Source organism: Mustela lutreola, chromosome 3 (genome assembly GCF_030435805.1).
Source record: "Mustela lutreola isolate mMusLut2 chromosome 3, mMusLut2.pri, whole genome shotgun sequence".
NCBI lineage: Eukaryota > Metazoa > Chordata > Mammalia > Carnivora > Mustelidae > Mustela > Mustela lutreola.
Window position 1 is genome coordinate 34,219,079 of NC_081292.1, and position 24,828 is coordinate 34,243,906.

At 40.7% G+C, this 24,828-nt stretch overlaps 2 protein-coding genes across 2 annotated transcripts in view; one reads left to right on the forward strand and one right to left on the reverse strand.

Moving 5' to 3' along the window:
* DCAF13 (DDB1 and CUL4 associated factor 13) overlaps window positions 1-6,534 on the reverse strand; it is a 28,270-nt gene extending 21,736 nt beyond the window's left edge. Inside the window, exons 1-3 of the mRNA XM_059165867.1 lie at window positions 6,326-6,534; window positions 3,142-3,341; window positions 2,458-2,565 (exon numbers count right to left, since the gene is read on the reverse strand). Coding sequence (XP_059021850.1) covers window positions 2,458-2,565; window positions 3,142-3,341; window positions 6,326-6,395 — 378 coding nt within the window. The 5' untranslated portion in view covers window positions 6,396-6,534. The remainder of the gene's footprint in view (window positions 1-2,457; window positions 2,566-3,141; window positions 3,342-6,325) is intronic.
* A 19-nt stretch (window positions 6,535-6,553) lies between these two features.
* On the forward strand, window positions 6,554-23,507 carry SLC25A32 (solute carrier family 25 member 32). Its single transcript, XM_059165869.1, has 7 exons — window positions 6,554-7,088; window positions 14,047-14,197; window positions 16,183-16,268; window positions 17,349-17,509; window positions 17,897-18,010; window positions 18,337-18,482; window positions 19,616-23,507. Exons 1-7 carry the CDS (start codon window positions 6,935-6,937, stop codon window positions 19,749-19,751), a joined length of 948 nt encoding a protein of 315 aa, XP_059021852.1. The 5' UTR covers window positions 6,554-6,934; the 3' UTR covers window positions 19,752-23,507.
* Window positions 23,508-24,828: the final 1,321 nt, after the last annotated feature.

The following is a 24,828-nucleotide window of genomic DNA, read 5'->3' on the forward strand; positions in this document are numbered from 1 at the left end:
ATCTCTGTCTGTCAAATAAATAAATAAACTCTTTAAAGAAAATAAAAGACCATCTCTATGACAACGTCAGTTTCTACAGCATATGAAGATGCCGTACTCCTAAAAAGTGTGAGCTAGGGGAGCCTGGGTGGCTCAGTGGGTTAAGCCTCTGCCTTCAGCTCAGATCATGATCCTGGGGTCCTCGGACTGAGCCCCGCATTGGGCTCTCTCCTTGGCAGGAAGCCTGCTTCCTCTCTCTCTCTCTCTCTGCCTGCCTTTCTGCCTACTTGTGATCTCTGTCAAATAAATAAACAAAATCTTAAAAAAACAAAACAAAACAAAATAAAAAAAACCTTTACTGAAAAATACCTGAATTCCCTGCCTATTAGCCAACTAGCCTATTTTGGTTTTCGACAGTAAGTTGGTCCCTACACCGAAACAAAATATTTTAACATTAACTATTCCTAAGGCTGCTATATAGAAAAGTCCATTTCTTCTTTCACACAACAATCTTTCAAATATATATTTTTAAAAATCTTTCAAATATTTAAAGGTTCCCCAGAAATCATCTCCTCCCTTTGCTATTCCTTTCCCATCTACCTTGGCACAGAGCATGTTACTCAAGATTTACACAGTTGATTAGTGCGTCTGTATACACGAGCTGCTATATATACAGGTCAAAACATATGAAAGGACAGATACCAAACCGCCAACAGTGGTAAAACTGAAAGATTAAAATCACAGGACCTTTAACTTTCTATTTTTTACAGGTCTATATTCCTAAAATATTTCTTTCAGTCTTCATCCTCGTCATCTTTGTAGTCGTTCACACAACCCATGATCCTTTCCCCCTGCCACATTAAGCTCATTTACAGGCTCTTCTAGCTCTCTGGCTACTCCCAAAAGTTTTCCTGCCTCCTAGGAGCAGGCATTCTCCAAGGCTATTTCCCTGACATTTCTGTATTTCTACATTTTCCCTGTCACTTTCCCCCAGTGATGCCATACCACGGCTTCAATCTTTATTTCTGTACTGATGATACCAAGTTTAGTTCTGACTTTCTTCAGAACTTCAATTCCAGAGCTACATCTGTAAGAGCCTCACAGACTCTTCACTCACCTAGCCCACTGCAGTCCAGTTCATCATACCATGCCCTTCCCATTCCCTCTCTCCTCTAAAGCTTCTGACACTCCTGACTTCCTCACTCCTGGAAGGAAAAGGAATCTTGCTGAAGAACCCTCAGTTGCCAAGCCTGTCATACCTCCAAAATGTTTCTAAACCTAACAACTACTTTCCACATGGTTTTCCCTCCTAGCACAGATTCATTATTGCTTATTAAAACAGCCTCCAAACTGATCATTTACTGTTGTCAAATTCATTACCTCAAAGCACAGCTTAGATTCATTCCTGTTACTAAACTTGCAATGAACTTGAGCAGATATTTGCACACCAATGTTTTTATCAGCATTATTCATAAAAGCAGGAAGATGGAGACAATCCAAATGTCCACTGATGGATGAACAGATAAACAAAACATATGTACGTACAACAGAGTATGATTCAACTATAAAAAGGAAGTAATTCTGGGGCGCCTCGGTGGCTCAGTGGGTTAAAGCCTCTGCCTTCCGCTCAGGTCATGATCCCAGGGTCCTGGGATCGAGCCCCGCATCGGGCTCTCTGCTCAGCAGGGAGCCTGCTTCCTCCTCTCTCTCTCTCTCTGCCTGCCTCTCTGCCTACCTGTGATCTCTGTCTGTCAAATAAATAAATAAATAAATCTTAAAAAAAAAAAAAAAAGGAAGTTAATTCTGATACCTGCTACAACATGGGTGAAGCCTGAAGACATTATGCTAAGTGAAATAAGGCAGACACAAAAGGGAAAATATTATTTAATTCTACTTGTGTGAGGCACCTAGAATAGTCAACTACATAGAAAAAGAAAGTGGAACAGTGGTTGCAAAGGGCTGGAGCAGGGGGAATGAGGAGTTATTATTTAAGGGACATGAGCTTGATTGGGAAGATGAAAAAGTGGTGACAGTTACAAAATAATGTGAATGTACTTAATGCCACTGAAATGGACACTTAAAAATGATTAGAATGGTAAACTGTACTTTCTGTATACCTTACCACACACATAAATACTTCCAAAATGTACTATCTAACAAAGTACAAATTATTCATCTCCAACACTGAAAATCTTCCAGAGTAAACCACCTTTCCAGCCTTGTCTTGCATTAATCCTACTACTCAGTGTTCTACAGAATATTAATTCGAATATACGTTAAGTGTTACTTTAAAAAAATCAAGAAGTATGAAGAAGGCTGAAGTATATAAAGAAAACCAGGACTTTTCAAGGCTTTAAGAAGTTGTATTGGGTTGTGAAACTCCAAAAGACTCTTGGAAGAAATAAATGTATTGAGAAAACATTAGCTCAGTCTTATACATGTTGAGAAGAGTTAATTACTTAATTGCATTATACTTACAGTAAAAAAAGAAGTCCCACAAAAGCGAGTACATATTCCTCGTACAAAACCTTCATGGGCTTGTATTGTACGGATACATTTCCGTTTAGTCAAGTTCCAAATTCTAACCTATGATAAAGCATACCAGGAAATTTTAGTGAACTATAAACATAAAATGTTCAAGCACAGGAGTATTATTTTCCAAGAAAAATAAATTCACACTGAAAAGCCTGTGACTCACTCTACCAGACTGCTAAAAACAAAATCCTCTAGTTTAAAATACTGCAGTGCATATGGACAGTATATCAACAAGCAGAAAACTCAATCTGTTATGTACTCTGTTGATTCCAGTTTAAAGTGTTTCAAAGCTTTCTTTTCTTGCCAGAGTGGAAATAAGTGTTGAATCATTAATAACATCCTCTGTTGGGGGGGGGGGCAAAACTCACAAATACCTTTACTACTGTAAACATGCTTGAGACTTCAGCTCAATTGAGCCTTCAGCTGTTACATTTCTAATTTCTGAGGCTTAGATAAGAAACTATGTAGTTCATAATTCAAACAGAATTCATTCTTGAGAATTAATAAAAAATAGGACACAGAAAAATGAAATCAAAGCAATTAAAATCTGCAGTAACACAAAACTAGAAAACATTTATAACATAACTATTTTTAGTTTAAAATAGGAATGTTTAGAGTGACACTTGCCTCTCCATCACATGCCCCAGAAAGGACAGTAGCCAGGCTCTTTGGATGCTTTGCCATGCAATTGACTCCATCTCGGTGACCATCCAGAGAAGCAAGGAATGGTTTTGCAAATACCCGTTCCAGTTTGGTAGCATTTAAAGCTCTTACATATTCTCGCGGGACCTCAAAAGGATGTAAGGTAGGATCATAGTTTCTTGGAACTGAAATAAAAAAAAAGACTTCTCTTAATAAAATAATTCACTTTTGGGGCGCCTGGGTGGCTCAGTGGGTTAAGCCACTGCCTTCGGCTCAGGTCATGATCTCAGGGTCCTGGGATCAAGTCCCGCATCGGGCTCTCTGCTCAGCAGGGAGCCTGCTTTCCTCTCTCTCTCTCTCTCTGGCTGACTCTCTGTCTACTTGTGATTTCTCTCTGTCAAATTAATAAATAAAATCTTTAAAAAAATAAAAATAAAATAAAATAATTCACTTTTAATATTTCCTATGGTCTTCCTCAGCTAATTATTCAATTTGTTACTCAATAAGCCTTTGTTAGGAACACTGTTCTATGCCTAGCACTGTGAAAAATTCAAAAGTTGATGCCCTTTAACTCAGAAACCTTTCCAAAGGTTTCCAAAACTACCGGAAAATCATGGAATGCATACATCTTGCAAAATAATTAGACCCTACATATAACCTCAGCTTTTACTTTTATATGTCCTACTACATTCTTTAACTGGGTTGCAAAGCTTTGATGGGCAGGGCTTTCACCACATTTTTCACTTTACTACTTATGCCTAGCACAGTGCCTGGTACAAAACAAATCTCTGACAAATGTTTACACAACCGAACTCTAAGCTCCTTTTGAGGCAGGTAACAGTATTAATCACCAGTGCTAACCATTATATTGATATACATGTTCTGATTATGATTATAGTAACTTTTTATTGAGCATTTCACACATTCGTTTACTTACTTAAAAAAGTTTACCATGTCCCAGGCACTGTTCCAAATACTGTATATTAATTCATTTAATCTCCACAGCACTCCATGGGGTAAATTCTATTACTATTTCCCATTTTATAGCTGGGAAATTGAGGCATGGAAAAGTAACTTGCCTATGAAGTGAGGCCAGGATTCAAACGAAAGCAGTCTGGTTTCAGAATCCATGTTCTTAACTATTATCCTATGCTGCCAAACAGACTGTCTCAGTTTACAGTTGTGTTCTAAGCACACATGTCTAAAAAACCCTTAATGTTGAAAAGTAAATGCATCTTCTTATCCCACATCTTCAACTTGCTGTCTTTGTTTTTCTCTAACTCCCTATTACTGCTACTATATCCAACATCCGATCAAAAGGAATTAACACCTAAACAAGAATGAAAGAATAAGAAAAGGTAACAAATGGGGCGCCTGGGTGACTTTGTTGGTTAAGCAGCTGACTACTGATTTCAGCTCACGTCATGATCTTGGGGTCCTGTGATTGAGCCCCGCGTTGGGCTCTGCGCTCTCCCAGAGGAGTCTGCTTGAGATGCTCTCTCAAATAAATAAATAAATAAATCTTAAAAAAAAATAAAAAGGTAACAAATGTCTTCCTTGATTTATGTTTTACGGAGCTCCTAAACTTCTCCACTTTTTCCATTTTGCTATTAAAACTTCCATCTAAACGTCTGCCTTCGGCTCAGGTCATGATCCCAGGGTCCTGGGACTGAGCCCTGAGTCAAGCTCCCTGCTCAGCAGGGAGTCTGCTTCTCCTTCTCCCTCTGCCCCTGCTCCCTTGCTCGCCCTCAAATAAATAAAATCTTTAATAAGAAAACTTCGATCAGAAACTATAAAGAAATAGGAAGATATTATAGAAAAAAATACACTCGGTAACATCAGATGGCTAATAACCTCCTGACATGGAGAGTCTATGACCAGCCAGTCAGTCACTCATTCATTTCTTCAGACATTCATAAAGCAAACACTATGTGCCAGGTGTTGTCTAGATGCAAATATGATTCTTCCCTTTTATGCAAGCTCAGTCTGATGGAAAAGACTGATAACCAAAATAATCATGAGACAATGTGATACACACTCTGATGTTAGTATAAAAACGTGATCGAAGCACTGAAGAAGGATGCTTCAAACGGGCTGGGGGCGGGCAACCACAGGGAATAAGTAGGGAAAGATTATTGTTCAGAAGAAGGAGCTAAATTGAGTATGGGTATGTGCCACAGGCCTTCTCAAAGAGAAATATCCAAAATGTACTCAGAAATCCAAGGGTAAATATAAGCTACTTGCAAGGAAAATAGTGACTAGTGAAACTAGAGAGGAAGATGGGACCAGAGGTTCAAGAAGCAAGGATGATGTCAAGACCAGATTACGTAACATAATTTGCATTTTAAAAACATGACTATCTTGTTACTGTAAACATCTTGTGAACAGAACCCACATATTTACCTCTCAGAATTTATTCATATATAATGAATAACCTCTACTTACTCAATCAAAATACCGAAGTATCATCCGAGCTTCATCCTCTATGGCTTATCCCCCTCACTCAAACTCCAAAGACATGGCTCTTCTCTTACACTTTATTTTTATTCCTGCCTTAAAGCCTTTGTTATTCTCTTCAGACATGGTTAATCCCTCGTCATTTAGATATCATGATCAATAAGTGATAAGTAGTCAGGATGCTACTGGGGGAACAGACCAAGAAGACCAATAAATAATTAGTCTTACTAATTTCACTTTGGCCATTTCCCCATCAGGCCTCTCCACAAAAGTTTAGAAAACTGATGGCTTTACGTTTCACCTTTGTCTCTTCCCACTTTTAGAAGTACGTAACTTTAAGTAAAGTGGCCAAAAGTTAGAGGGGTTTAAAGAAGCCTTTCAAACCCTGAATTCACTTGCTTGGCTTTCAAGTTCCACTTCTCTACAACTGGAATCTGAGAAAAGTCAGAGCAGCAGCTGGAAAGGGGGAGGCGGAAGCATTCTCACTTACCACTAGAAAAAGTTCTTCAAAAACGGCCTTGAAGAGAAGTTACCGGCTACCCCGTCCCGCAATACCCTTATCTGCACAAAGTTTGGCTCGGCATAAGGGAACCGGGAAAGGACGAGCCTGGAGCGCCAGCCAGTGTTCCCCCAGATTTGCTCCGTGGAAGCCGAAGGCGGACTCAAGGCTGGCGGACTCAAGGCTGGCGGACTCCCTAATAACTTGTCTCACCTCTTTGTAAGTCCAGTTTGGTTTCGCGGACATAGTTGTCCGGGTTCCGGCTCAACATCTTCACCTTCATTTTGGCTGCTAGTTGCCCCTGAACCCCCCAAGCCTTTCCTCCGCGTTCGGATTACCACCGCCTCCTCAGACACATGCTACTTCCGCTTCTTCAATACTACTTCCTGTCATGTGACGTCCACGGTGTGGAAGCCGGCTGCCTCAGCAGGACCCTGCGGCGCTCCGTAGTTTTGCCGGCAGAGATTGGCCCGAGGTGGTTCTTCAATAGTGCTCCTGTGTCCGCCACCCTCTGCCCGAAACGGCAGCAGGTGGGGGCGGGACGGGGCGGGGGCGGGGCCTTGACGGAGGCCGGCGCCCCGCCTCCTTCGCGCTCTCCGCAGGCGTGACGTGCTACCTTTCCGCTCTCACGCGGGCTCTGCGCTGGGGTCTCTCCGCTTAGTTACCGCGTCCTAGCGCCGGTCCCGGAAGTGGGCTGCCCACCCCGCCACCCCACCCCCCCGCGGTTTCTGTTCTTAGGCGGCGACGGTCGCCACGGTGGCGGCCACTGCATCTCCTACCACCTCCGCGGCCCTGGGCGCGGTATCAGCGGACCCTGGGACTATGACGGGCCAGGGACAGTCAGCGTCAGGGTCGTCGGTGTGGAGCACGATATTCCGCCACGTCCGGTACGAGAACCTGGTGGCGGGCGTGAGCGGCGGGGTCCTGTCCAACCTCGCACTGCACCCGCTCGATCTCGTGAAGATCCGCTTCGCTGGTAAGAGCCCGCTCTGACCCTGGGCTCCTTCTCCTTGCTGGTACCCCGAACTGGGTGATAAAGACTCAAAAGTAGGCCTTGCTCTCCCCAGCCCCTTGCGTCCTCCCAGGCGAGCGTTGAACCAAGTGCTGCTTATACTGCCTCACCTGGAACTAGATTTGAGGAAGGGGAGCCTGAGAAAGGATCTGGCTCCCCTCGTCCCCGTTCCTCAAGTCTAAGGGATGGACAACAGGGATAGAAAATTCTGAGAAAAATTCAGATTGGCGTAGGATGGGGGACTCACCTTCGTATTTGTAAATTGAGAAAGGGATTGGCACATTTTAGGGTTCAGCCCTCGCATGCGCTAATCATTCACCCTTGGAGGTACTTTGAAATCTCAACGGTAGCCACGTGTTTGGCGGTGGACCTGAGAAAAAGTGCTTGGGGTGGGGCTAATTCTCAACGGGTGGCTGGGAATGGGTTTAGGATAGGATTCTCTTGAAGACTTGGTTTTTGGTGCTTATAGTGTGGTACAAAATCCCATGAAGGAATAGATAGCTAGAATCCAAGTGCCCTTTTTTTTTTTTAAATTTAGGTTTATTAAGTGCAGTGAGGTAAGTGAAATTTACAAAGTACCGTGGAAGTTAAACTCAACAGTGAATTCTAGAAAAGATCGTTCCGAAGAAGGTCTTGATAACTTTACTGGGAAACTATTTTCTGGCATTTGGTTTTCTTACTACTACAAGTTCTGCCTTGAGAATTAGATCTGCAGAAGTGGTTCATCTTCAAGAATCAGACTGATTCTATCCACCTTAAATATATTGTTCCCTTAATAGTTGTAGATTGCTGTACAGGATACAGAGGCACCTAAACACAGTTCCCATCCTCGAGGGAGTTTCGTTCTAACTGTAGCCTTGAGAGTTAGTCACATAAAAGATAATTCTAAGACAACATAAAGCCAAGGGCAAAATCCAAATATCAAAATATGAGTAGAGACAGACTATCAGGAAAATTTTAGATTGCTGATGGTCATATGTATCTGTATCTGTAAGGTTCCGTTAGATCTTGAGGTTGCACACAGAAGGCCTCATATTTTGATAGCTGGAAAGGAGACAAGAAGCCATTCTATGGAGGAAAACCAGTAAAAATAATGGTGTATACTCCCTAGAAGAAAACCCAGAAAGGCATATAATTTCCATGGAGTTTGTAACACATGCACAGATAAAAATTGTGATGACAAATAACATTGAGCATCTACTAAGAGCAAGGCAATGAGCTAAGAGTTTTACATGTATTATCTATCTCATTTACTACCCTGAACAACCCTGTGAATTTATTATCTCTACTATACCAATGAGAATAATAGAAGTTGACTTGCTCAAATCTCAAGTTTATAATGGCATGGATGTAGGATTTGAACCCAGGCAGTCTAATTCTAGAACCCTTGGACTCTTAACCACTCACCATTCTACCTCTAGGAATCCCTAGTATACAGTGACTTGAACATGAAGAAAAGAATTTTGGATTCGGCTGCAGGTACAGGCCTGTATGACTTGGTGTCTCCCATGTTTTGTCTAGGAGAAGAGGTGACAGTTGAGATGATCATTGAGGAATAGTGGTGGCTTGTGGTGAGTTTAAGCAGGGCTGTGAAGCAGATTGTGCCTGAAGAAAGGGAATTCTTGGTACCTGAGAAGATGGTAATCTTGATGAAATGGGGAGAGTTTTCGGAGACCAGTGTGTGGCCAAGGTCATAGGTAAGATGATTGAGACTGGATGGAGGATAAAATTAAAGATGGAGGAATCAAAGCAGGAGTTTGTAATGATAAAGTGTGGCAGTGAAATGTGGTAGAAAAGGGGGAAAATCTAGGAAGATGAATAACAAATCAAAATATTGATTGGCCAGCAGCACTAATGCTGTAGTTCTTATGCTTTCATAAAACTTGGGTCCTGATAATGAAATTGTAATTACCTAGTGACAATGGATATTAGTCTTGAATGCCCCCATTGAACTGAACCTGGAATATTTCAGTGAGTTCAGGTGCAAATTCAAAATGTTGTGTCCAGTGTGGTAGAAAGATTAGAAATCGCTTGTAAGAAATGACTGGAAAAACTAGTTTGGCTTCAGGTGGGTGGAGGGCAGGGACAGATGACTTAAGATATTTGAAGAACCGCCATGGGTGAAAGGAATTTATCTTTATTATGGGTTGATCCAAAGACCAGGTAGAGGTTGCGTGGAAATGATAGGTAAGCAGATTGTGACTGTTCCATGTGGGGGTGCTCAGAGATGAAACTGGTGATATCTGGAAGTGGTTCAGGGCTAGAAGACAGAAGATAGAAGAGACCCCTGTGTTGAGTGGAAAAGTTGGTCGGATGAGGTGATTGATGAAGACCCTTCTAACTTTAAGGTATAATTTTAAATAATCCAAGAATGTTGAGAGAGAGGGGTGTGTGGCTGGCTCAGTTGGAGGAGCGAGCAACTCTTGATCTTGGGGTCATAAGTTCAAGCCCCATGTGGGGAGTAGAGATTACTTAATAAAATTTTTAAAAAGACTAATGAGAGAGAGAGTGTGTGTGTGTGTGTGTGTACACCTCAACGAAAAATGACGTATAATGGTAATTTTCTAAAATAACTTGAAAGCCCAATAATCCATAAGTTAATTGAGGGTTGAAAGTGTAGAATCAAGTAACAAGAGTAGCACACAGTCCAGTTTTGTATATATAGTGTAGTATTGCCAGCCCCTGTAGCTTAAATAAACTAATACTTCCTGAATGCTTTCTGTGTGCCATACATGGTTTTAAGGGCTGTATATGTATTCATTCATTTAGCCCTTTGTATTTTTCATAGTTAGGTTCTATTATTTCTCCCATTTTATGTATGTGTTAGTGCAACCACAGAGTAATCAAGTAAGTGACTCAGAGTCACACAATTAAGTGTTGGAGTGGAAGAGGGCTGCAAAGGAAATTTAGTGGCCAGAGAAGACAGAAAAAAATCAGGAGAGTGTCATGTAAAATTAGGCCAAAGAAGAGGGTTTAGGAGGTAGACAGTCTTGAGTGCTGCTAAATAGCTGATGAGAAAGAGAGGATTCCCCAGATTCACTTCAGGCTCTCTAGAGCTCTTGCAGTAATGGGTGGAGGCCCAGATCACACCACAGTGGACTGGGGCAGCGCGGGGATACAGTTCACACCATCGGCCTGCTTTCTAGCCTGATTTCCTACTAGCCCTTCTCTCCATCAGCTGTACACCTTATACCGAATCCCTGATGTTGTCCCAGACAGTGCCAGGCACTGTGATACCTGCACATATCCACAGCAGCTCTTGGACTTGTCTAGAGGCAAATCTTTCTCTCCTTTCCCCAAAGACAAGTTTCTAGTCAATCTCAAGGCTCTACGCTAGCATCGTCTCACATTCACTGTCACTTTACACATCTCCCCAGTTATTTCTATACAGAACATCTTTTTGTTTCTTCTGTAATCCTATAACACTTCATTCACCATAGTGCTCCTAACTGGGCAACGTGATTATTGCTGTTCGGCCTTGAAGATTATGTCTTCCTCGGGGTAAGAGTTTGTATCCTACTTCTGTTTAGATTCCCCCTTGGCTGGCAATAACAATGAGTCAGTAGTTTTTAAATTTTTGTATAAAGTGACAGGTGTACAAATCACTGTTTTTCAGATTTAAAGATTTGATCCTAACTATATAGTGGAGAGCAGATTATAGCATCAGGAAGTATAGGGTATAGAATGTTGTTGCCTGTTACTGAGATACCTAATACTCTACTTCTGTAATTAAGTGACTTGTCAAAATAATAAAGAAATCATTGGCTCATCCCCATGAAAAGCAAAGATGGTGTTTTGTGGTTTTGTTTTTCACCTCAAGAGAGAAACTGTGTTGTGAACTTATTACTGAAAGGAAAATGGAAAGGTATGGGAAGAAATTTATCAGGAGAATAAGAGACTTAAAATTCAAGGAAAGCATCAGAAAGATTATGAAATACACAGCAGAATATTTCTTGAGAGCCAGTCCCTCTGTTACTTGCTTTTAAACTTGATATCTTTATAAACTTCACGACAACCTGTGAGGTGGGTCATATTTATCCCCATTTTATAAATGAGGATGCTGAAGCTCAGAAAGATTAAGGTCACATAGCTAATAAGAGAAATTAGAGATCAAACCCAGGTCTTTTGACAAAGCCTCATGTACTTTAATCTCATTTCATGGTGTAACATTGTCAGGTTAATGATGAAAGAAATTAACTTTTCTCCCTTTCCCTGGCAATGGTAAACAGTGATTCTTTGCCAGACTCCATTATGTGGTGGTGTAGTGGCAAAGGGGACAATGAACTGAGCATGCTTTAATGGTGCCAGAGGACTGTCATTTGTATAAACTTTCTAGAGGGCAGTTTCAGTTTGTACTCATAACCTTCGACCCATATTAATTCCCATTCTGATAGTTAATTCTAAGGAAGTAGGGATTTGCATGTTGTACAGAATATTCTCTAGAAACCTTTTAATAATAGCCAAAAAAAAAATGAGAACAACTTACATGAATGATTGTACAAATGATGGAATATCTATGGGAGGAGAAATCATCACATGATTTTTTTTTAAAAGATTTTATTTATTTGAGGGAGAGTGAGAGAGAGCAGAGAGAAGGTCAGAGGGAAAAGCAGACTTCCCAGAGCTGAGAGCCATATGCAGGACTCCATCCTAGGAATCCAGGAACATGACCTGAGCCGAAGGCAGTGGCTTAACCAACTGAGCCACCCAGGCGCCCCATCCATCACATGATTTTTAAAAAACTTTTGGAAGTCTTTTTTTTTTTTTTTTTTTTAAGATTTTATTTATTTGAGAGGGAGAGAGAGAGCACAAGCAGGGGCAGCCGGCAGGGAGAGGGAGAAGCAGGCTCCCTGCTGAGCAGAGAGCCTGATGTAGAGCTTGATCCCAGAACCCTGGAATCATGACCTGAGCCACTCAGGTGCCCTTGGAAGTCCATTTAATTACAAATAACAAAGAGGAATTCTCACAGTATACACTTGAGTGAAGAAAAAAGCAGTATAAAAAACTATATTTAGTAAAATTCCAATTTTAAAAAACCTAGATAAGGGGCGCCTGAGTGGCTCAGTGGGTTAAGCCGCTGCCTTTGGCTCAGGTCATGATTACAGGGTCCTGGGATCGAGCCCCACATCGGGCTCTCTGCTCAGCCAGGAGCCTGCTTCCTTCTCTCTCTCTCTGCCTGCCTCTCTGCCTGCTTGTGATCTCTCTCTGTCAAATAAATAAATAATCTTTAAAAAAAAAAAAGAAAGAAAAAAACCTAGATAAATTTAACATTCTTTCATTCCATTTCCCCATAGGAAACAGAAGGCACATTCAAAGTAACATTCAAAAGGGGATGCCTAGGTGGCTCAGTTGGTTGGACGATTGCCTTCGGCTCTGGTCATGATCCCAGAGTCCCAGGATCGAGTTACGCATAGGGCTCCCAGCTCCACGGGGAGTCTGCTTCTCTCTCTGACCTTCTCCTCGCTCATGTCTCTCTCTCAAGTAAATAAATAAAATCTTTAAAAAAAAAAAAAAAGAACACTCAAAGGACTGTTTACAAAGATACAAGATTATAGCAAAACCACAACGAATACTGCAGAATTCTGGAGCTAGAAACAGTTTGGGCTGTTGCCACCTTAAGGGCCAGATATCAAGGCGAGAAGGTCCTTGAGAGAGGGCCATCTTGAGCAGAGCTGTGACTGTCAGTAGAGAAATGCAGCCTGCCTGAGGTTATTCCATAGGAAGGGAAGTGAAAGAGTAAATATCTTCCTCCACTCTCTTCCATCCCTCTGATCTCTTGTCAGGCATCCCCACTGGCCCAACTCAACTGGAAACTAGAAGACAAGGTCAGGCTGCCAGGCAGAACGTGCTAGAGAGGGATGAACCATGCATCTGGAAAAGAAGCAATATTCATGTTATAATAATTGAGCAAATCTATCTTGAGAGCCTACAGTGTAGAAAGCACTAAGATAGGAGTAGAAATATGGCAGCAAAATAGTAGTAGTCTCTGCCCTCACATCATCTTCCTACTGGGAAGCCAGAATAATTGAGCAATAATGATTGCAGTGAAGAGTGTTTTTATTATGGTAGGGAAAGTATATTATGCCATGGGTGCAAAGAAACTTGAGCTCATCTAGGGGATAGGAAAGGATCACCAAGGGAAATTATTAAACAGACTTTTTTTTTTTTTTTTTTTAAAGATTTTATTTATTTATCAGAGAGAAAGGGGGGCAGAGAGCAAGCACAGGCAGACAGAATGGCAGGCAGAGGCAGAGGGAGAAGCAGGCTCCCTGCCGAGCAAGAAGCCCGATGTGGGACTCGATCCCAGGACGCCGGGATCATGACCTGAGCCGAAGGCAGCTGCTTAACCAACTGAGCCACCCAGGCGTCCCTATTAAACAGACTTTAAAGAGGAATCGAAGTTAGCTGTGTAAAGGAGTTAGGTGACTGAGAAGACAGTGTTCGTGAATAGTCTGTGTAAAAGCTTCAAGGTTCAGAGACTATGTAAGAACTGAAAGTTGTTGAACATTCTAGCAATTTGCATCAGATTTTGTTTTGTTTTGTTTTGTTTTTAGATTTTATTTATTTATTTGACAGGCAGAGATCACAAGTAGGCAGAGAAGCAGGCAGAGAGAGAGGAGGAAGCAGGCTCCCTGCTGACCAGAGAGCCTGATATGGGGCTCGACCCCAGGGCCCTGAGATCATAACCTGAGCCGAAGCCAGAGGCTTAACCCACTGAGCCACCCAGGCGCCCTGCATCAGATGTTTTGAAGAGAAAATAATACAGAATAAATAGTTCCAAAAAATAAAGAGAATATTTTTCTTTATCTAAAAACTGTTTTCTTCTGAATTTATCTCCTTACTGTAACAATGTGACGTCTAGGTCTATATGTGACTCAGAACTAGAACTTTGCTCTCACCTAATTTTGTGCCTTTACTGCAGTGAGTGATGGATTGGAACTGAGACCAAAATATAAAGGAATTGTGCATTGCTTGACTACCATTTGGAAACTTGATGGACTACGAGGCCTCTACCAAGGAGTAACCCCAAACGTGTGGGGTGCAGGTCTATCCTGGGGACTCTACTTTTTCTTGTGAGTAGATCTGGGAGATTTTACAATATTAAATAAAAGAAGTTTGTTTTTTCAGTGATTTTTTACGTTTCTGTCAATGAAACAAGGTGAGTCATCAGTTTCTCTCAATAGGAAGGGTCAGAAAGAGCAAAAGGCTTATTTCCTTCTCTGTCAGCTATTATCAGAGGCATTTGGTCTGGAAGAAAAGTTCTTAATAGGAAGAAGGTGGAGGATGAGTGGGAGAAAAGCTCTTACAGAAGCCACTTCTGTGAGGTGAATTCAGGAAGATGCCTTACCGAAGTCCTTCTGATCCGTAAGGAAGTTGGAAAGCCGAAGAGGACAGGTCTTGGGGCCCTCATAAGAACGCATGCCACAGGAGCTCCCTCTGGGGAACAGAAAGTAAAAGCCAGTGCGTGGCTATAAGATGTGGAGGCACATCCCCTCTTGCCTCTCATTTGACCGGCTCCATCATCTTCCTACCTTGTTCCTTTCCTTCCTACTTCGCCTGTCAGGTATCGTCACCATGTGAAAGAGCTGCGATTCCATGACCAGTGAAGAAGCCACAGAAAACACCTGGGCCAGGCACACTCGGGTTACCGACTGTGCAAGAGCATGGGAACAAAGCGGGGCAGTGGAGGAGCACATGCTGCCCTGATACTTGAAACTGAATCCAGGAACGGGGAGGCTTGTCTTTGTTTTACTAGATGACAGACAGTTTTAGAACATCAGTACCCGGTCTATTTGCCTTTTTCTCTTTTGTGTTGCATATTTTAGTTTATCTCCCATAATTTTATGGCAGTCTCCAAACCTCAATCTTTTGGGGGGTGGGTGGGGAGAGGAAGAGGGAGAATCTTAAGCAGGCTCCCCACCCAGTGCAGAGCCTGGTGTACAACTTGATCTTGTGTCCCTGAGATCATGACCTCAGCCAAAATCAAGTCAGACGCTTAAATGACTGAGCCACCCTGGCTCCCCCCCCAACCACAATCTTAAAATATTTTTTAAGTGAATGCAGAACAAATTCAACCTTAATATTGTTTAAAAATGTATTTTTTCTCTGTTTTAGTTCTAAGACATAGTTAGATGGGTGAAACTGTAGGTATGAAATTTATTATGAATTTTGAGTTGTGTACATTCTCTAAATAGAGTTTCTAAGGACATGGCTTATGAATGTAAGGTTTAGGTGATGAGAATTTCTTATAAAAGTATACTTGTTTTGTGTTAGAATAGAAATGGTAAAGTTTGGATTTACATAGCTGAGCTCCTCTTCCAAGTGGAAAAATGGAAATTGGAGTTAGAATAGACTTATCTGACTCCTCTGCTGAGAAACATTGAGCGGCTCTCGATTTTCTGCCAAATAAAGCCCAGATGTCAGTCTGCCACTCAAGTGTGGCTCCATTTCCCTGTCTTCCCCCACCGCCCTTATTATAACCTTTGTTCATGCTCATCAGTTTTCCCATTGAAGCTGCACCTGTCTCCACACCCCACCAGTGCCACCTACCAAGCCTTCTGTGATCTCAGCCATAGTTTCTCAATCTCTTATGACACCATTTGTGAGGTCTTTGTTAGGTTACTTGTGTGCTGCTTGTGGTCCTTGTTAACCACAAGGAAGGACCCACCCAGTGTTTCATCTAGCAGAATTGCCAACCACAGTACCTGAAGGCTATGTGTTCAGCACTTTTTTGTTAGGGGCCTGCTTTTGTCCTTTTGTCTTCTGTGCCCCACAGCTGTGCCACTGCTACAGCTCCTCCCCTCAGTTTTCTCGTTGATGAGTATGTGATTAAAATATTTTGCCTGTGTAGTGGTAGCCATATTCATTTTGGGGGAGAGATGATAAACTCTTGGAATAAATCATTTCCAGCAAATCCATTCTTGAAACTTTCTTTTTTGCCGTGTGCATTGACTTTTACTTATGGGGTATTGCTGTTAAGTTACATTTTAAACAGACCTGACTGTTTTAGGATACCAATTCAGATATTTATCAAACTGCTTATGTTTAATTCTTTTAGTTACAATGCCATCAAATCATATAAGACAGAAGGAAGAGTGGAACGTTTAGAGGCAACAGAATACCTCGTCTCAGCCGCGGAAGCTGGTAAGACAGAGTGGGAAATGTAAAATAGCAGCTTCCAACTTGATTTTCATTTTTGTTTTTTATTTGCTTTCTCCCCCCATTGAACAATAGAGTTGAGTATGCTTTTGTAACCAGTTATCACATGGAATTTCTTAGAAAGCAGCTACTCTTACTGGCTACTCTGGACAGATTTCAAGAATTTTAGTTATCACAAAGAAGTAAAATTTAGAAATGTATGAATTCTTGATAGTTTGAGATGATTTGGTATGGTGTTTTCTTCAAATAAAGTATAATTTAGTTTTCATATTAGTTTAGCAGCCTTGTTAATTGCCTCATGTTTGTGTAATATTCCAAAGAGAAAAGCATAAATCTTTATTATAACTCTTACTTTTATACTTTACTGATAGCTCTTGTCTTAAAAAGCCTACTCATTTTTTAATACCTAGCAGCTAGCACAGACCGGAATCACAGTGGGACTTAATAAATGTTTGTTGAATAAAGGACTACTTAGGAGACTCAGCAAATGAGAAACTTAACCAGATGAAATGTTTTATATACAAAATTGTCACTTTCTATAATGAATGTAAAGTATTATGTAGTTCTTTAAGTTTGGAGATGCGTTGTCTACTTTGAATGAATTTGAGGAGGATTGTGGTAAAGTTGGGGTAGATATATATATATATGTACATGTGGAAAATATTGAGGCCTTGGATTCCGGATCCTTTTCCCCTAATCTTTAACCCCTCTGGGCTATACTATGTCCTCTTAAATATTTATACCTCCTTACTAGCATCTGCTTCCTAGGACCCCCATCTGTCCCTACACAAGCCATACTGTTCAGGAGCCAGGACGTCTTTGCTCAAAGGGAAGGTGTTTCCCATTTCCATCTCCCTTTTAATTTACCTCCCACTAACCGAGTAAAGAAATTTTTTTTGGCCGCCAAAAACTATGGCTACCCTTTAACCCTCAGACTTCTTCAGCGAACAATACCTCTTACTGTTGCGGGTACAACCCCTGGGCAACCCCATTGTTTATGTTAATGAACTGTTCTTTGAAGTGACAACCTGTATGCTGAGTAATCTTATTTAAATTTGGTTTTAGGAGCCATGACCCTCTGCATTACAAACCCGTTATGGGTAACAAAAACTCGCCTTATGTTACAGTACAATGGTGTTGTTAACTCCTCACAGCGACAATATAAAGGAATGTTTGATACGCTTCTGAAAATATATAAGTATGAAGGTGTGCGTGGATTATATAAGGTAAAGAATTATCAATATGTTTTGAAAAACTGACCATTGTAACTTCCCCTGACTCTCTTGTCAGAGTTCTGAATGACCTGTAGTCAGTCCTAAAAAGAAGCCCGACTGAGGCAAGAAGCAATTTAATGAAAACCAAAGTCCTAGTGTATAATATGGAAATTATGCTTTTATCTGTTTATCCTCATTACTGTAATGATGCTGGCGGATTTGAGAAGGCCTGTGTAAAATTTTGTATAGTAACCATTTCTCTGAGTCACACATTGGGGTCAACCACTCCTTACTCCTGTCCCTAGAAACTATGTCCTTTGGGAACTGGCTTAGTTTTTGTTTTTTATTGTTTTTTTTTTTTTTTTTTGTTTTTTGTTTTTTTTAATCGTTCCCATTTAGGGATTTATTCCTGGGCTGTTTGGAACATCACATGGTGCCCTTCAGTTCATGGCATATGAGTTGTTGAAGTTGAAGTACAACCAGCATATCAACAGGTTACCAGAGGCCCAGCTGGTAAGATGGTTCTTCAAAAAACAAACACAAAAACAATGGATCTCATTTACATTTATGGGCATTTAATAGAAGGAGATTTTGTCCACATTTACTCTGGTAATACTGCTATGATGATGACTGCCACTAATTTAATGTACAATTAAATATAGGCCAATGACACATATGTTAAAAATAGAACCCCTTATTTGTACAGTGCTTATGTTAAGAGGGGAAACCATGTTTTTCATTTACAGTTCATTTAAAGATTTTCCTGCATAATGTTTACTTCTGTATTTTTAAGGGACTCCTGCCTAAAGAAAAATTAATGTCTTGTGTTGTCATTTTAGAGCACAATAGAGTATATATCTGTTGCCGCACTCTCCAAGATATTTGCTGTAGCAGCCACATACCCATACCAGGTCGTGAGAGCCCGTCTTCAGGATCAGCACATGTTTTACAAGGGCGTGCTGGACGTGATCACAAAGACGTGGAGGTGAGAGCACACGGCGTATCAGAACGGCTCTCAGGAGGGGCCCTGCATGCCTCAAACTGACCAGTTGCTGTTGGTTGGATAGCAAAGGCCAGTGTGCTGTGCTGAAAACATAGCCAGTGGTTCCTGCTTTTCCATTTCCCATAGACTACCTATAGAACCACAGGCTTAATCTCTGAGCCTTGATTCCTTCATTTGTAAAATTAGAAAATCTAGGCGGACAGTGTTGTTCTAAAAATCAAATGAGATTGGGGCTCCCAGGTGGGTTGGTTGGTATAGTGTCCGACTCTTGATTTTGGCTTAGGTGATGATCTCAGGGTCATGAGATTGAGCCCTGTCTCAGGTGCTGCACTAGGTGTGGAGCCTACTCACAATTCTCTCTCTTCCTCTCTCTCCTCCCCATCCCCTGCCCCTGCTTGCAAAAAATTCTGTGCTTCAGCAAATTGATATACTCAAATTTAGGTGTCCTAAGATAGTTGAATGGCATTGAATATAGGAAGTCATAAAAACCCTAGTTTAATATAATTAAACTGCTGCTTGCACAGTAACTTGCAAACACTTGTCTCCATGTATAGAAGAGATGCTCACTCTTCAGCCTGTGGATAAACTGTTACAGATAGACATCCCCATATTTTTCTGTAATTCTGGGAGGATTCTAGAGCAGAATATTTTTGATGTTTACATTGAGTTCAGTGTATATTTATTGAGAATGCAAGTGACATGTTCCAAGGCCATATTCCCATTCCGGGCATTAAGGAAATAAAGTTTTATTTTTGTATGTGCTAGATTTACTGTCGCCTGGCATTTATATAAGCTGTAAGATTTTTGATGCCTCCTTTAGTTAATCAGTTAATGCTCCTGCATGCTTGTACCTTTAGAGACATTTGAAAGATGGTTGTCATTACAGCACTTTTCAGTTTTGGGGTGCCTCTCCCCTCTCTTCTGAGTCAGTCACAGAAGGAATGGAAGCCCCTACAAATGGCTCGTAGACTGCATTACTTCAGCATGTTAAGAACATGTACTTGAATCACACGGAGGCTTGAATGCTGGTTCCATGCCCTATGCTAATGAAACTTTTGTATCTTCAGGCTAGCTATGTAGGAAATTAAGCATGTATCTATTTTTTCCCTTTAAAGGAAAGAAGGCGTTGGTGGATTTTACAAAGGAATTGCCCCCAATTTGATTAGAGTGACTCCAGCCTGCTGTATTACTTTTGTGGTATATGAGAATGTCTCACATTTTCTACTTGACCTTAGAGAAAATAAAAAGTAAGCTAGAAGAAGATAATTTCAGTACATCTGCTTAAGGGAGCAACTGTTCCTTTGTGTTTGAGATGTAAACCTCGGAAGAAGACTGCACAGCAACGTGGGTCACATGGAAATCAGTCTGTAGTCATTAGAAGTCAAAGAACTGCTAAGACTTTGCAATGTTTTTCCGCTTTTTGCCTTCCCCATTTGTATGGGATTTGGCTACCTCGTCCAGAAATGGCTCCCATCGACACAATAGTAAAACTGACATCAAGCGGAGAGTTTCACAAATTTCTGTATTTCACTGTTCATGTAGAAGCTGATTATAGCATTTGCTAAATGGATTAGATGAATGTGCTTCTTTTTCTGAACTCATTTGCCTGGATTGCCTGGATTGGCTTTAAAATCAGTCTCTGTGCAATAGCAAGAAAATGGCCTATGAAAAGAATTATTATGACTGTTTCAAGGGTAAATTGAACTTGAAGGATTTTGCTGGGGAAAGTACTGCTTAAATCCAGACCATTTTTGAATTGGGAAATTTTGGTGAGGAAAAAAAAAACACTGTTAAGTGTATTTTCGTTTTAATTCCATTGGAATGTGCTAACTAGGAAAATTTGAGAAGTTATATACTTCTCTTCATTTGAGAAATGTCTGATATTTGTTGTCATTAATTTTTTTTCTCCAGGGGCTCTGTAATTGTGGATCCAGTTACATTTTTTGACATAGGTACTTAGTGTCTCGTAAAGTTAAAAAATCTGAATTAGGATTCAGCTGGGTTAGCATATTTGGCTATAAATCAGTGATTTATTCTCATACAGACACGAGAATGATTGGAATATGTTTTTGAGAAACTGTGTGGAAGTGAGAAACTAACTTCCTACTTCAGCTCTCTAACATATGGGTTCGGATCCCAAATAAATGATTAATCTTCATTGGTTGTTCATATTCAGGTTTAAATACAAATTACATTGATGGCCATTATTGATTTTACTTTTATGAGCCATTGCAAATACCTATAAAAGCCTGCCCCCAAAGGATGCCAGAATAATATTTTTATTTATCATAAACCTTTATGAATGCCGTTGCACTTCCATCTGTTTGTTGTAAATAAAACTGGTTTTCAAAGCCATATTTAAATGGGTCTTTGAAAACGGGTCTATTTTTTATATTTTGAAAATGACATTGTTTTAAAAATACAGAATAGTACGTATCTAATTGTATTTACTCTAACCTCTTGTAACATGCACAGGATACTTTATAAATTAAATGTGATGTATTTTTTCATACTTCTGGATTTACTATAATTCATATGAAATCCCGATATGGGTCTCTACATAGAAGACCAGTTATAGTTGCTGTTTGGAGTTTTGGAGGTAGTGCCATTCTTTGAATGCCTCCTGTGTACCCCCATATTACTAAAACATAATTCCTGTCTTCTAAGAGCATACAAACTTACAGAAAAAATAAATAAGGATTAAGTAACTAACAGTTCTAGGCTAACAGACAAAAAGATTTCTACAAAGCTCTGTAAGAGTTCTGAGAAAAGAGAACTCATTCTTCTCATTCAACAACGAGTTGTTACTGAGTTCTTGCTCTATGCCAGCAGTGGAGATAGAACAGGAAATAAGCCAGACAATATTCCTGCCCTCAGGGGATTTTCATTTTAGTGGGAGTGTCAGAGAACATAAATTATGCCTAATACAATCTCAGATAGATTAAATGCTATAAATAGAACTAGAGCAGAGTTGGAAATTGGGCTGCTATCTTAGGATGCTTAGGGTCAGGAAAGACCTCTTTGAAGAGAGAATATTTGAAACATTTTGAAAGAAAGGAGGAAGCAAGCTACAACAAGATAAGGAATTCTAGGATGGATAGACACATTCTAGGCAGAGAGAAAATAAAACACAAAGGCCCTGAGGCAGGAATTAATTTACCCGGAGGGAATGAGTTAAGGATAGGGTGACCAGGGAGGAGGAGGCTGGAGAAACGGCCCTTATAGTATGGAAGGAAAGAGTGCAGGATTGGCTTCAGATTTTAGCCTTCCCATTTGCTGGTTGGCCTCAGGCCAATCAAGTTTTCTCATTTGTAAAATGTGTCTTAGATTTGTTCCTTTGCGGATGAGGGTGATATGAAGATGCTTGGGCAAGTGATCATTGAGGGAATGCTCTTAGGATCACAGGTAATGGAGTGAAGAAAATAGGGGAAGAAGTAGTTTCAGAAGTTCACCTTCAGCCTGACCCTACGGGACACTGCAGTATGAATTGGACCACAGAGATTATTATCCTGCCCTGAGGTGAGAGGCTGTGCTACTGTGTTCTCACAGCAGGCAGTTATTCACTACCTGTCACGGTGGGAGGAGTGGAGGCTAGGTCCCTCTCTGAGGGAGCAGCCCTCCAAATAAGGTGGGGATGACAGCTGTTAGCAGCTGGGAATATGGGTGCACCGGCCCTGTAAAAAGGTCATTAACACAGCATCTGCAAATGAGGATGTTAAAAGTAGGTAGCTCAAAGGATTATTGATCAGATTAAATGGATCAACCCGTGTCAAGTGCTTAGCATTTTAGAAACATTAGCATGGACCAGCTCTTACAGGCCATGGTCAGAAGTTTAGATTGGGGGAGAGATTATTCTAGCAATGGTATGAGGAAACAGGAGACAAGAAACAGGGTTACTAGTTAGGGAAGCTTTCACAGACACCTAGTGAAGAGCTTGAAGAGTTGGAGATAGTTTATAGCTTGGTGGGAACTAGAGCAGGGTTCGTGGAAGAGAAAACTTGAAGTTTGGCCTTGGTGGTAGAGATTTCAAAGGGAACCACAAAAAAAAAAAAAAAAGCACAGGTGACATGTCTTGAGCAGTGGGTTGTCAATGCGGTAAAAAAAAAAAAGGAAGAAATAGAACAGAAAGCTGAAAGACCAGGACCAGGACCACATGTCTGGTCTCTTTTACTCATCAAATAAAACCCAAACACATGTAGTAAGACTCAGAGTTCTGAGAGTTCTGAGTCTTACTACATGTGTTTCAGTTTTATTTGATGAGTAAAAGAGAAGTGAGAGTCATTAACAGAAGAGAGAGACACGGTTACATCGTAAGGGTGACGGAAGACAACCAATCAGATAAGAGGAGCAAACTCAAAGGGAAGGGGTTATCAACCATGTAAATATTTCAGTAAGGTGAAGATGAATGTCACTGATAACTTTAAGCAGATTCAAATTATAGAGGCTGAAGACAGATTGCAAGCAGTTAAGCAGGTGGGGCAAAGAGCAAGTATTCATTTCACTCAAGGCTCTTCTTCCTTGGATTTCAGCAGATGAAGGAAAGGTAGAAAAAATTGCTTGAATAAAAAATAGCTTGAAAAAATTTCTGGGAGTCTAGGAGGGGGTGCGAGCCAGAAGGTTGAGGCCAAAACAAAACTTGGAGCTCAGCATCAGAGAATGAATGCATGGTAGAATGGGAACCAAGACGATGTTGGCTTTCATGCCTTGTGAAAAGGAGGTTGTTATGTTTGCAGTGTGTGCTGTTGTAGCATGGCCGTTTTAGAAAGTCATGTTATTTAAAGCCATACTAGAAAAGGGTTATCAACTGAAAAGTGTGTTTGAGTTCAGGAGTCATCAGAGCAAGGTCTGTCTGTAGAATGGACACCTTACTGAACATAGAATCCTCCAGGCAGAGTGTTGTTACGTTAATAGCAAGGCCTCTTTAGTGTTTATAAAATTGCAGAAATAAAATACCATGAAACGATATAACTATTTCTTTTCTGAAAATACATTCTTTAACATCAGAAAGTATGTGAAGTTTTGGGTTACTTTGGCTGAGGTCTTAAATGTCTTTCCAAATGAGTAAATAAGAAATAGACCCTGCAAATATCTCTAGTCAATACCCTGTTACTGGCTGCTTGGCATCTGTTTACCTTCTGAGACTAGTAGCCGGAATTTCTTTTCAGAACCTCTCTCCCTTCATTCACACCTTTGTGGTTTAGATGGAACTGGCCTCACTTGCGTGGGGTGGGTGTGGGGGGGGGAGGGGATTGATGCTGATTAGCAGAGCCAATCTAAATGGGCCATCTCTGTTCACAATGAATGTTTGGAATTGAAACAGTTGCCTAAGCTGGCCCAGTTGGGGTGACTCTTAAATAAATAAAATCTTTAAAAAAAAAAAAAAAAAAAAAAAAAAAAAAAAAAAAAAAGACTTTTTTATCTGTGTGTCCTGACATAGATTCTCTCCTTGCTGTTTCACCAGTTAGGATTTGTACCCTAATTCACAAAGCCCCTCAAAGGCAATTCAGGATTATGAATTGGAGAGGGGGAGTTTGGAGTCAAGATGAAATCAAAACCAAGGAAATGACAAGAAAAAAATGGAAAGAAACGGGGCCCTAAATCATGTCATATGAGATTCTCGATCAATTCTGACCCCCAGCTGCATGTACCTCTATAGTTTTCAACTGAGTGAACCAATAGCTTTATTAAGCCACTCTCAGTTGGGTCTTTCTATTACTCCCTGGGACTGTGATACAGACCCTAAAGTCTCTATGTCATTTTCCCGTCAACTGTGATGATGCTGACCCCTTCGTTTCTATGGAAATTGATGTTTCTTTTAGGAAAAAGGAGCACTTAGTGACCCTTCCATAGGTTGTATAGGTTTTTGAAATGTTCTTCCCTTAATTGAAAAAAACAAGCTATTTAATATTTATCAAGAATTAAAGAGGTTATTTAACTCACCATGAAAAGCAGGAAAGAGGAAGACTGACCAGCAGACAGAAAAATAACTAAAATCTGCTATTGGAGAAGGTCCAACTGTACAAGTGTTGGATGATTTGAAGTTGTCTCTAATGCATTTTCTGACATCAAATATTACAAAATTGTGGGTTTATATTAGATTTCAGTATATATCGTGATGTCAGGCATGTTCTACTCAAAGCTAGGAAGTGATAAAAACAGTTTACACACAACATGTCGAAAAGCAACAAGAAGTTTTTGTTAAGTGATTCACATTAACCTCTTTCTCGCCCAGGCTTAAAATGTTTTCATAATTAGAGGGTGCCCAGGTGGCTCCGTCGGGTGAGCATCTGACTCTTGATTACAGCTCAGGTCATGATCTCAGGGTCCT